We start from the raw sequence: 10,521 nt of genomic DNA on the forward strand, positions 1-10,521 counted from the left end.
TGGTTGAGAAAATCTAGGAAAATCTAGTAATGTGTTCCACTAATCAAGGGAGCAGATCCACCAATTAAGGGAGCAGATCCACTAATCAAGGGATTTCGGTGGGGAAAGCTTCCTCCATCCATGGGGAATGATTCTTAATCATTTTTTGTATGAACCAAGTCGAATTTTCCTCTAGGGAATGATTGAGAAAATCTAGGAATGTGTTCCCTGCCATTTAATGCAAATTCCTAGTATTGGGGACTATATCCACTAATCAAGGGATTTTTGTGGGGAAAGCTTTCTCCATTCACAGGGAATGATTCCTAATCATTTTTTATTAGTACCAATTTTCCTCTAGATATAGATTTTCATTACTGTTATTGTGGAGAGAACTTGTATTCTTGCAGCTCCATTGTATTTTCTTACAGAGATGTAATTCTATTGATGAAAATAATGAAGATTGGTGTCATGTTCATCTTCTAAATCTTGTTCTCCTCCATAGGTCTCTAATTTTTCTTGGGCTTTTCCATCCTTGGAAACTCAGAGCCCTTTTGTATCATTTTCTTTCCTTCTTTACATTGCTTATTGACATGCATCTCTAGTTTTTATTTCTTTCTATCTCTACATTTAGTGTTAATGATTTCTTGTTGTAGGATTGAGTTAAATGGTTTATGTAAGTTATTTTGCAGGATCAAAAGCATTACATCATCTTTGGAAAATATTTGGAAGCTCATAATAATCATTGAGTTGCTTGAATTAGTCTTCTTATTCCCAAATCTAGATTGCTTGACCTCCTTTTTAGCGAAGAACAATAAATTTCTGCTATTTTTTAGAGCATGATAACGAGCTTAAATCGAATTAATTCCACTTACATCAAATCAAAAAAACATTCTAGTTCATAGCAAAAAATACCCCATTGCATTTTCACTTGATTTGGTTAGGCATTTCTTAGATTTACAAGCTCACTAGTTCTCAAATTTCTAGCTTTTCGACTAGTAGTGTTTTATTTTTTTTACATGGGTTAAAATAGGTATTTTTTATTGATTCCAGTTGAAATAGGAACCTAAGACATCCTAGTTAATAAAAAAATTTGTCCCATCCAATTTGGATTCTTGGTCATTAAACCCTCGCCAATTTCATCATTTCACAAGGAAACTTCTCCAAGCTTTTTGAGCAAATCCATCCATCTCCCAACTTTGGTTTTGAGTTCTGAGTGATCCTAGGAATTTTCCCACTCCATTCCACCCATCACACACCTTTCCTATACCTCCAATCACCTCCAATACCTCACATTTTTCTCTCAGCTGTATCTTGTAGGTTTCCTGTAATTCCTACAGGATCATCGTGTAGGTTTCTAGTACATCCTGTAGGTTTTCCTAAAACAACCTGTTTTGAGGCCGAATTGATGGAAAACCTCTAGGAAGTCACCAAAATCCTCCCAAGGGTCTCCCACACCATCCAACCATCTCCTAACCCTTCCATCCAACCTCCAACATCCTTAATTCACCTTCCACATCACCAAAAGACATTAGTTTGCATACTTGATTTTGCATGAAAAAAACAAAAATACAAAAAGAGATTTATTTTAGTCCATTTACTTGCACATTAGTGATTTTTGATGCTTCTTACTTCCATTCATGATAATTTAGCGTTATTGCAAAGCATAGTTTCTTGGCAATTAATTAGGACATGATGTGATTTAGAATTGAATTTCCGTCTCTTTCCTTGTAATTTCTTTCTTGCAATAGGTTAAGGTTTCATTTCAAACATTTCATTTTCTTAAATTCGTTTAGGATTTGACTTCATACATGCACTCCATTACATCATGATAGAAAAGGAAGGACACATTGTACGCCACACATATAGTGCTGACACCTCTTAAGTTTGTATGAACCCCGGGTTGATAATTAAAGTCAGTAGCCTTGGGAGTTGCTGCATTCTTGTTGCAATACCGAGGCTCATCAGTTTCCATAGCTTATTTTTATGTATGCGTTATCAGTAAGGAATAAGACTTGAAACCAAATGAATTGATTAATTATTGAATAAAAACCATGAGTTATTTTATAGTTGGAAAACAGGTTGACTTGCAGTTATCAAAATAGATTCAATAATATAGATATCGTATTTTCATAATTATGAGAGTTGTTTTTTATTACAAGCTTGCAAAAAAATATCTTTAATTTGTTTTTGGAATGAAGATCTTCTAGCATAGTAATTCATAATTGATTCTCAAGTAAGATAAGTGAATAATAATGAAGATTATGGGAATCCAAGGAATGGTCTATAATACAAAGTGGGTCAATGAGGATTGTCTGAAACATTAGCTTATTAGTTTAAAAAGAAAAATAAAAATAAAAATAAACAAAGTTGTGTCTTGAACCTCAAATTATGATTTTTCCTAAACAGTAAACATTTAGTGAACATTGTAGGTAGATCCTAAAGATTTTGATTGAAGGGATTCCTTATGGAATGAAAAGGGTAAAACTTGGATTGAAAAAGCATAAATCAAGTGGGATGTAAGAGTGGGTTATATATATATATATATATATATATATATATATATATATATATATATATATATATATATATATATACATATCTGTGTGCGTGTGTGACATCATGTTTCGTTGTGTAGTTTTAATGAAAATTATATGTGGATGGTTTGATGCTTATTGCATGCAAATTTGATTGTGAGATGGGATGGACCATCATTGTTGTTTATAAAAATAAAGTATAAGCTATTTATAGCTTGGAAAGCAAAACATACTGTAGAACCAATAGGATGACACATATAGAATTCATGCAGACTATGAGAAAGAATGTAGAATATCAAATTATTATAGATAACTAAGTCTATGTCATATCAAATACATAAAATAGTATCTTGATATGGTTGTTGGCTTCAAGGGCTGGGAACCAGGTTCAAAGTTAGCTACGCTAACCAACAAAACCCTACACCACTGTCCCTTTCGGCAATGATCTGCTCGCACAGATCGCAGTCTCACCCAAGGTGATATTGGGGGATAGTAGAACCAAGTTTCTACATCCAAAGGGACTATGCAGTGTGGTTGTAAGGTTCTAAACAGTTGAGGGCTTAATCTGACCTTCGCAAACGATTAATATTACAATATAAAGTGTTTTCTACTTTAGCAGATTAGTGAACTGCGTGAAACTAAACTAACATCCATTATTCATCATATAAAATAGTATATGAACCTTCGCGGTGCAATTGCAAAATGTAGATATATATATATATATATATATATATAGAGAGAGATATAGATATATATATATATATATATATATATATATAACGAACCGTAAATAGTCAAAAACACAGAAACTATATGAACATACATGAATTACATAGATCTGTCTCAAAACTCTTCTTTATTAGTCAAATCTTTTCAAATACAGACTTTCTGACCCTGCGCACACAATTTCAAGGCCCTGCACACTCAGCTGCAGACTTACCAAGGTCTCCATGCACACAGCTGCAAGAGCCTTCCCCTTTGCCTGACTACAAAAAATCTTACAAAACATACTCAAAAGTGTTTCACCAAGTCAATACATCATCCCTTAGACTTGCAAAATCATCCCTTTATATAAGCTTTTAACTTACAATACCATGGTCCGCAAAGCATGTGCGGAGCTCAAAATCCTCTAAGTAATCCCATCTCTTTACAAAATAAGGGGCTTTGACCTGCCCTAAAGCCCCTTTGACTCTTAGAATGTTGCGCTAATCGCACTCCGCTCCTAAAAATGCGGAGTCTTTACATACTTTGGACAAAACTTAGACCCAGGGGACCCCGGTCCAACAAGCCCCCAACACAAAGATGTGACTCGTCCTCGAGTCACTCAGCTAGTACATCCATGATCTTGGATTCCAGGCCCTTGTAGATAGTTTGTAATGGATTGAGCATTCTTTTGCATTGTTCTGTGGCCTACTAAACTTCATCCACGGGCTTCTTCATCGTCGACCCCACTATTGCGAGGCTAAGTGTCCTCTGAGTTTGTTACATGCTCTTTAGTTTGCCTTCAATTTCCTGTGAGAGATGGAAGACCTCATCTGCCCAAGGTTGCGTCTACACGAAGATGATCTATGCCTTTCTCCGCAACTCATCAATTTGTCCCTGCAGAAGTGTTACTTCCTATGGACGAGTGAACCATTGCATAGGTGCTAAGCTCTACGATGTGGCTTTAAGTTCATCGAACTGTAGTTGCTTGTATCTAGTCTCCACTTGAACTGTATGCACATGTAGGTCTTCCTGCAGTGAGACCCACACTTCCATGGTATCTTCAAAAATATGACTATAGTCCTTAACTGTAATCTCTATCTGAACCTTAGCAATTTTGATGGTAGCTTCGTGTTGCTTGCGAACTTCCAGTGAAGTTTTAGTCTACAACTTCATCTAAATCTCTGAAGTTCAAAGAAAATCTTGCCCACCTCTTCCTTTGATTATTTGACTGTTGTCTCTAGTTTCTGAATCTTTTTTGTTGAAGCTACCTTAGCTAGGATCTGGAGCTCTGGAAGCTCACTACATGCTTTGGTGATGGCCTCTTCCAGCTACTGGCTGCATGCAACTACCTTCTCATTATCTTTCATTGCTTTATTATTTTCCTCAAACATATGTTGTTTATTGATTTTGACTTTGTTGATGACCAACAGAGATCGTTACTCCCGTATTTTGAGCTCATCTATGATGCCCTGATGAAGCTAGTGCAATGCTTGAAGGGGGAGCACCGCAAGATTTAGGCTCATATTCTACAAGTTTTGGACACACTCCCTTTCCTCTGTAGCTTTGACGTGCAGTGATCCTTCTGGAAAATGGACTGCTCGAAGGTCTACGGTAAGCTCGGTTGAAGGCACCACGCTCGCTTACTTCGTGCTCGCCTGAACCACGCTCGCTTGAAACACGCTTGTCTGCACCTACAATTCTTTAAGGCCTTGTTGGACCTTTGTCAAACTGACATGTATTGATCCTCAATGTTCCCCCACATCTCTTTCATCACAGCGGGGACAATGTCACCAATTTCATCAAAGTCCCCCTCAGTGAGGACCAAAGCTTCGACGCTAGCAGATTTGTTTAACTTCTACTTCTTTTGCGCACTGTCAACACTTTTATTCTTCCACTTCTTGATTATAAATGGAGAATAAAGTTCATTCATGTCTACATTAGGGTCTCCACCACCCTATTCTCCTTCACCAGTCTCCTACTCAACTATGGGCTAGGTAGTCTTTCCCTCGAGGTCAATGGTGACCGTCAAAGGCACTTTCTCAATATCCTTCTTGGCTACTAATTTTTCAACCTGCGCACTTGTTCCTACCTTCTTGATCACCTTTACCATTGTTGGGGTAAGCCAATAACTTGACCACCTACTAATGACCGCTAATATGTCATCTTCAGACACTAAGTATTGTAGTCGATGTCATACCTTCCCCAAATCTTTCTTGGCACGGATAGAGACACTGTGAAAATTGGCTTTAAAATCAGCAACGTCACCAAACTCTTGAAATAAGGTAGGTGACGACCGTGACCTTTGATTGATAACCGTGCATAGGTCCATCTAAAAAAGAACCCAAAATATTTTGTTCTCCATAACCCGGTTCGTTTCCTTAGAGGCCCATAACGAGGCAAACTTTTTAGCCTTGCACACATGAGGTTCCACATTAGGGAACTGTGAATCGTCCAGTTTTTTCCATGCTACCAACACAATTAAGAGTAACAACTAGGCATAATGGAATGGCTTCCCTTCTTCGTGTGCTTTGTGGTAGTCATCCAAAAACTCCTGACAGAGCTACCTGACCCAATTAAACTAAACCCCCTTGCTACACTGCGCAACCAATGATATGACCGGGGGCCGACACTTTATTTGCCCGACACTTCCCCATGATTTTTCCGGCCAAAATAGATGCGGAAAAGCACACAGATTCATCGTTAATAGAGCTAATAGCATAGCCCTGTGACTTCTTGATGCTTTCAAAGTCATTCTTCATTTGATCAGCCAGCTTCTTCTCTTGAGATTTCCCAACAAATGCATCATTATGGTTCTCTCCTTGATTAGGCAATGCGGTAATTCTTTGAATTAACATATCATCAATTAGAATTGGCTCTCCAAGCCACAGATGCCCATCGTGTACCAATGCCAACAGTTGGTGAACACAAATGGTGTTTATGTTGCTTAGCCCGAAATGGGGAACATACATCATATTCAACAATCCAGCATGTTGAATCCACTTCATTAGTTCAACAATTTTCACTCCAACTTCTTCGTAATAACAGATTGGAGGTACTTGTTGGGCTCAGATTGGGGATACTTTCTACAATCATTCAAATCCCAGTCCTCCATGCGTAAGTTTGGCACCTTGGCTAACAAATACCCCTCAATTGGCGCTTCCTCTAATAACAAGGGTGTAAATATCTTATATTTGATGGAATCTGGGTTCTTCATCACTTTCACAGTTAGTTTCCTTGGCGGCATCTAAGGTGGCAACCTGTAGATTGCTTCCACCTCATCTGCGCTGATATCCACAAATCCGTTGGCTAATTCTTCTTCATCCAAATATTGGGGCTCCATGGGTTGTTTCTGTGGATCCATTTTCTCCTTACTCTATAGTTCTCCAAGGATTTTCCGCGGTGGTTATCTAACCGGGGTCCTTTGGGGCTTCTTCTACTTCTTGACTGCTGATGCTACAGAAGTAGGCTTAGTTCTGGGTGATATAGGTGCAGTATTATGTGTTGGCTGGGAGGTAGTCATAATGGATTCTAGCCCTCGACTCAAAAACTCCTGCTCAAGCTTCTTCCAACTCCAACCAGACATGCAGCAAAAAGCTCAGCTCACACTTAGGTGCAAAATCTCACAGCGAATTCTCAACAAACAAAGTGTCTGAATGTGGAGTGGGATGCCATATTTATAGCCTTTTTCAAATTCAAACCACTCAATTCCCTCTAGATATTCCTCATAAATGCGGATTTGGAAGAATATTTTCCCATATATGCCTCTTAAATGTGTTTCCCCCACTCCTTGTAATGGCAATTTCCTTGTCAAATCATCCCCAATGGTCATATTCTGTACAAATGTCATCATATCCCTCCTTGCAGTGTAGTTACCCCTTCTCTGTCGCAGCATTCTCCACCTACACCATCCTCATGAATTTCACACATCCCACCTTCTTCGACAAGGTCATTCCTTAGTAGAATATTTTATAGTCATGTGCTTCCTTCCAACTTCCTATACCACTAAGACTATCCTCCATTCATATAGTCATTGCACACTCCCAGAAACAAAATTGTCCCTGTAAAGTTTTAACCTACTCCCATTTACGCGCCTGACAATTAATTCTCCATTCATCTTCACGAGCTGAATTGCGCCACCATCTGATATATCCCTAATAACGTACAAGCCTAGCCAATTATTCTTGAACTTACCACGAAATTGCGCGAACTTACTATCATAGAGAAAAACCAAGTCTCCACTCTTAAAATTTCGTTGCTTAATATGGGGATCGTTCCATGCCCTTTCCTGAGATTTTTTCACTTTTTGGTGAAATCCTGGAAGAAATTGATCCTCTTCTAGCACGAGAAGTTGTTCCAATCGTTCTTCCATAATATCATTGTCTTCCATATTCATGACTGTTGCTATTCTAAGGATGGGGACTATATATTCCATTGGCATTACAGCTTCATATCCATACACCAGCCTGAACAGAGTCTGCCCTATCAGCTTCTTGCAAGTCAATACATTCTTCAACCCAAACGCCATGACTGTATATTGAAAGGATCCCCATTCAGTAGCGAAGGTTGTCTTACTCCGATCTTCTGGTGCGATCTTAATCTAACAGTACCCAAAAAACCCATCTGTAAAGGAGTAAGCCTCCTAACCTCCTATATTTTCCAAAACTTCATCTGTGAATGGTGTTGGGAATGGTTCATGTACATATGTGTCATTCAGCTTCCTTAAGTCAACACAGATCCTCATTTCACCCTTAGTCTTTTTCTCTTGTACTACTATTGAACTCACCAAGTCATATTCTTCCACAAGTTCGATTATACCAGTTGTGACCATATTTTCAAGTTCCTCATTTACCTTTTCTTTGTACTTTGAGTTGAGCCTATACGGTCACTACTTTACAGGATTCGTATCCGGCTTTAAGTTTATTTTTATGACATCCATGTCGTCTACAATGCCTTTTAACTCCGTAAACTTCATTGGGAACATCTCCTGGTACTCATGCAGTAACTCGACGGCCTTTCTTATGCACATGAACTTGGGCTCAACCTCTGAACCTATTTTGACATGCCTCATCCTAACAGGTTGTGTTACCTAAGGTATTTTAGCATCTAGACATGCCACTTCACATTATCCTTCTGACTCAGGAATGTTAATGCTTCATGGATCTTCCTAGCCTTCTTCAGTGGTCATATTATAACACTCTAGTGCGTTTTGCAACAATGCATTCCATTCGAGTTGTACCCAAGTCAACAGCTCCTTAGGCGTCCGGAAGACTGTTTCTTTAATTTCTTGAAGAGAATCATCGATACACTAAAAGCCACTCTCAAAACTAAATGTCAAAATAAAACTTTCCTTCATAGCATTCTAATCGGCAGTACCATGGTGCAACTCTGTTTCAAGATACCAATTCATTGGCATCACATCCAAAGTGTGAACAAAGACATGCACCCATTCTGGTCGAGGTTCTTCGCCCCATGCCTTAGTCCAACAAGATAAATGATTGTGAGGATCATCTTTTCCATTTTACTTCTTTGTGATTCTTGTGTTTTCAAGACCAAACTTGAGCCTCATCAATCATCGGTACTCCCGCCAATCTCCAATATTATCCTTATGTGTACCCCACCAGTGCGCAACTGTAGCCCTCAAAGCCAAATCCAAGGCCTGAAATTGTTGTTCTTCTGGTACATCCCTTTCAAATTTATCCAGAAATATGCTAACATCACCTATCCCATCATAATATGGTAAGTTACATACCTCAGTTGATATGCAACGAAGATATTTCATCATTCTATTACAACGCAGAGTAGAAACTTCGTGTAGCTAGTTCTACCAGTTCTCTAGTTCTTCATCTGAGTCTGAATGACATGAACTATCCTTCTCCCAACTTATCCATCCATCTGCAGTGGGGTTGATCCAATCCTCGTCACGCGTAGTTAACTTATAGATGTGGTTAATATCATCATCACCGTATTCTTCACGGACGGGTTATGCATATCATGCTCCTTCAGAAGGATCTAAAGCAACAACGACCCTAGTACAGTTCTTTTTGAATACCATACTCCTCCTTTTTAGATTTATTATGGCATCCATATCAAATGCCCAATCATTTTTTAGCAACGATGGATACGGATTATTTTCATCCACGATCTCAATTACTTCTAAGTCCACTCGTACTCTTGCTCCTTCAATATCCACCATGACACCTTGCAACTATCCCATAGGAATAATATTCTTTTGATTGGCCATGCACAACTGAATAGGTGACCATTACAGCTTTGGTTTCCCCATCCACTCCCAAGTCTTCTTCGGTAAGACATTCACATCTGATCCCAAGTCCAAAATTACTTGATCCATTTCAAAGTTGCCAATCTGCACAGTTAATCACATTTTTTGTCCAGCCCTCTTCTTATTCTTGTTGACCTTATTTACGACGCATTTTTTAGGTTGTGGTTTTTCTTTACTGACACAGTTGTTGATCAATTATTTCAACCCTTCTACTACTTTCTGGTCCCTTAACAACTTTATACATGTTTGCAAAAAGGACTTTAGAATAATCGAATCAGGATTCTCCATTGCAGTACCTACTTTAGGAGAATTCTTCTTTGGTACTAATTGTGTCTGTCTTTGATGTCGAAGCTCCCATATCCATGAAACTCTTCTAAGAAATTTGCATTTTCCTTCTGCATATTAAACCTATTATTCTTTTATCTTATTTTCCTAACCCATGTATCTACCTCAGGTTTCTTACCTTTTGCCTTATCTTATCCGGTAGCCACACCATGTCTTGTCACTATATTAATGCTTGGATCATCCTTGTCTAGTTTGAATCGCATCAATTGTATATTTTGTGCAGGTTGTTGGTTCTTTTTTTCCTGCATCTTAGTCAATAAAACAAGGCAATCTTCTATCACATGGTCAAATTGTCTACAATACTAACATGAAGGGTGGGTGGGATTTTGACAATCTCATGCATAGTGTCTGGCTTCGCCACAATTATAACATATGATCTAACCCCTTCCTCATCCAGTGCCTCCTCTGTGACCATGTCCTAGACCTTGAAATCCTCTGTGAACTGCAAGTGAACCATTCTCTTCATGTGCGTGACCTTTAACTTGCATCCTATATGTCGGGGTTTAATCTATCATCAAGTTATATTTGTGACAATGGCTCTCATCATGTCCTACTAATCAACAAAACTTACAAAATAATTATTGCAGAGACTGCACATATTTCTGTAGAAAATAGCAATGATCAATTGGGTGCTGCCCTGCAACTTGCCAAATACTACACCATACGCTCGGTCTAGTA

The 10,521-nt window shown here is 38.5% G+C and overlaps 1 protein-coding gene across 1 annotated transcript; it reads right to left on the reverse strand.

Moving 5' to 3' along the window:
• Window positions 1-7,245: 7,245 nt before the first annotated feature.
• On the reverse strand, window positions 7,246-7,743 carry LOC149259600 (uncharacterized). The gene has a single exon (XM_089454633.1). It carries the CDS (start codon window positions 7,741-7,743, stop codon window positions 7,246-7,248), a length of 498 nt encoding a protein of 165 aa, XP_089310759.1.
• Window positions 7,744-10,521: the final 2,778 nt, after the last annotated feature.

Source organism: Pinus tabuliformis, chromosome 6 (genome assembly GCF_031772625.1).
Source record: "Pinus tabuliformis cultivar Carrire ecotype Pingquan chromosome 6, CPIR1, whole genome shotgun sequence".
Lineage (NCBI taxonomy): Eukaryota > Viridiplantae > Streptophyta > Pinopsida > Pinales > Pinaceae > Pinus > Pinus tabuliformis.

What these genes read in the sequence shown, in the direction of transcription:
- LOC149259600 (XM_089454633.1), bottom strand. Translation starts at nt 7,743, where the DNA reads ATGGCGTTTGGGTTGAAGAATGTATTGACTTGCAAGAAGCTGATAGGG.